Source organism: Netta rufina (assembly GCF_964035555.1).
Source record: "Netta rufina genome assembly, chromosome: 19".
NCBI classification, from domain to species: Eukaryota; Metazoa; Chordata; class Aves; order Anseriformes; family Anatidae; genus Netta; species Netta rufina.
The window spans coordinates 5,742,409-5,745,349 of NC_140143.1; the positions used below are offsets into that span (position 1 = coordinate 5,742,409).

The 2,941-nt window shown below is 58.0% G+C and overlaps 1 protein-coding gene across 1 annotated transcript; it reads left to right on the forward strand.

Moving 5' to 3' along the window:
• Nucleotides 1–1,101: 1,101 nt before the first annotated feature.
• Nucleotides 1,102–1,773, forward strand: NOG (noggin; the record flags this gene model as incomplete). Its single annotated transcript, XM_084298573.1, has 1 exon — nucleotides 1,102–1,773. The coding sequence occupies one exon, from the start codon at nucleotides 1,102–1,104 to the stop codon at nucleotides 1,771–1,773; it is 672 nt and encodes a 223-aa protein (XP_084154699.1).
• Nucleotides 1,774–2,941: the final 1,168 nt, after the last annotated feature.

A 2,941-nucleotide genomic window follows, 5' to 3' on the forward strand; every position in this document is an offset into this window, starting at 1 on the left:
TTGTGCCGGTGGCTGCGCTGCCCGGGGCGGCCCCGCTCGCCCTGCCCGTGCCCGGCGCGGAGCGGAGCGGCGCCGCCAGCAGAGGGCTCGCTCCGCCCGGGAAGGTGCCGGCAGCGGCCCCCCGGCCGGGCACGCAGTGGGAATTAGAGCAAGGACCCCCCCGGGCCCCCCTCCCCGGCGGCCAGGTAGCGCTGGCCGGGGCAGGGGAGCAGGAGCGGGGCAGGCTGCGCTCCGCCGCCAGCAGCGCTGCGCCCATGGGGTGACCGGCGCCAAGGCCACCCCTAGCCCTTCTCCTACCCCTGCCCCTGCTCCTAGCCCTGCTCCTGCCCCCGTCCTTGCCCCCGTCCCCGTCCCAGCCCCAGCCCCAACCCCTGCAGCATCTCCCGGGGCGCGGCGGCGGCGGGCGGCGGGGGGGAGGCGGCGGCGGCTCCCGCCTGCAGCCTTCCCCAGCAGAGGGTGTCTGCCGGGTGGGAAGGGGGAAGCTCTCCTGGACTTTTGTGGGAGTGGGGGTTGCGTTGTGTGTGTGGTGGTTCTTTTTTTAAGGGGGGTGGGGTGGGTTAGAAGAGAGTCTGTGGTTTCCATGGAGATGAAGCTGAAAGTGCAGGAAATTTAAAGGCTTTGGGTCCTTGCAAAGCAGACAAACTGGTGCCAACGTGCGTGGCTGCTGTTGCTGCTGAGGAGGCTGCTTTGCGAACGGCGGAGAGGAACGGGGAAGAAGAATCGGCAACAACTTCTTCCACACGCACGGGCAGACAACGCGGAGCTGCAGCAGCGAGCAGAATTCCCAACAAAAAGCGGCATCTCCCCTGCCCGGGGAGGGCGAAGAGAAGCAGCAGCAGCGGCAGAATTTTGGAGCGGCTCCACCAGGAGAAATTTTACAGAGAGGCTTGCAAGAGAGAGTGTTTGCAGGGGGCTTGCTCTCCTGGCATATTCGGGGGCCGTCTTTGCTGGTGGCGCGGGGAGCGGAGGGGATCCCCCGTAAAGACAAGCTATTTTGGATATCCCCGTACAAGTTTTCTGATGCATTTGCTCGCACCTTCTTCCCCTGCCGTTTGGTGAACCCAGCCCCCCTCTCCCCCCCCCCCCACCGGTCTCCCAAGGATGGATCATTCCCAGTGCCTTGTGACTATATACGCCTTGGTGGTTCTGCTGGGTCTCCGGCTAGAGCAAGGCGCCTGCCAGCACTATCTGCACATCCGACCGGCTCCCAGCGACAACTTGCCCTTGGTGGATCTAATCGAGCACCCGGACCCTATCTTCGACCCCAAGGAGAAGGATCTTAACGAGACCTTGCTAAGGAACCTCATGGGCGGACACTTCGACCCTAACTTTATGGCTATTTCCCTGCCCGAGGACCGGCTCGGGGTGGACGATCTAGCCGAGCTGGACTTGCTGCTCAGGCAGAGACCCTCGGGAGCGATGCCCAGCGAAATCAAAGGGCTGGAGTTTTACGACGGGCTGCAGCCGGGCAAGAAGCACAGGCTGAGCAAGAAGCTGCGCAGGAAGCTGCAGATGTGGCTCTGGTCCCAGACCTTCTGCCCGGTCCTATACACGTGGAACGATCTCGGCAGCCGCTTTTGGCCCCGGTACGTCAAAGTGGGCAGCTGCTACAGTAAAAGGTCTTGTTCAGTCCCAGAAGGCATGGTTTGCAAACCTGCCAAGTCCGTGCATTTAACGATCCTGAGGTGGAGGTGCCAGCGTCGGGGAGGGCAGAGGTGCACATGGATACCCATCCAGTACCCCATCATTTCGGAGTGCAAGTGCTCCTGCTAGGGCTGCCGCTCGCCCTTCTCGCCCCTTCCCTGGCGGACTCACGTGGACCTTTGCTGCAACAAAAATAAAAGACACTTGCTTTCTGGTTAACGTTGTAATGCACTGTAACGTGTAGGAGAATGTATATTGTGTGTATATATGGCACCGTTTTAATATACTATTAAAAGGTCAGTATTATACGTGAAATAATCAGCGTCTACTGTATTTTTAAGACTATTACCCTGATCGTTGCTAATGTATCTTTTTTTTTTTTTTTTTTTGGTATTTATATTCCAGAGAGAAGTTGCTTCGCTTTGGCGAAGTAGGTTGGGGTTGCTGTTGTGTGTTTTCTTTTTTTTTTTTTTTAATAAAAGGATTAAAAAATACAAACCAAACTTTTTGATAAGAAAACGTTTTAAAGCTATTTTCCATTATACGGAAAGCGTGTGTGTGTGTGTGTTTCTTCTTCCTCCTTACGGACTTTAGATTAAAAAAAAAAAAAAAAAAAAAAAAAAAAAGAATAAACGCCTAGAGCACAACGTTATTGTAAATAGAGAGAACAGTTTGAATGACTTAATCCTATGTAAATGAAGAGTATCTGCTATTTATTCTTTATATCCCTGTAGTAAAAGCGCAGCGCAGAATTAAAGTCAACCACTAAAACACGAGCCGTCCGCAGTCTGTTTGCTCTCTGCTCGGGCCGCCCCCGGGGGGGGGACGCACACACGGGACACTTTCTTCTCCCCTCGCTGGGCGCCGGGGGGGTGGGAACGTGCCGGGGGCCGGTGCCGGAGGGCAGCAGATCCCCCCCTGGCCCCCCCCAGCCCCGCAGCGCCCCGGGGGGGTCCCGTTCGCCCCGCTGGGGGCCGCCCGCTGCCCGCCGCGCCCCTGGGGCGGACCCGCACCGCCCGCCGGCCTCGGGCTGCTGCTTTTTTTTTTTTTTTTTTTTTTTTTTTTTTGTAACCGCTTGACATTTCATTTACAGCGGGACACGTGTCTTTCACACCTACCATTGTGGTGGGACACTGCTGAAACTTGACCCTTGGGCTTTGGGGGGTTGCAGCGCGCACACGGCGTTAGCCTGATCCTCGCACAGTTTTCCCGGCCGGAGGCAACCCGGGAACCCTGCGGGCACCCGCCGGCCTCCGGGGCATCCTCCCGGGCACGGCCCGGTCCGGAGGGGCACGGC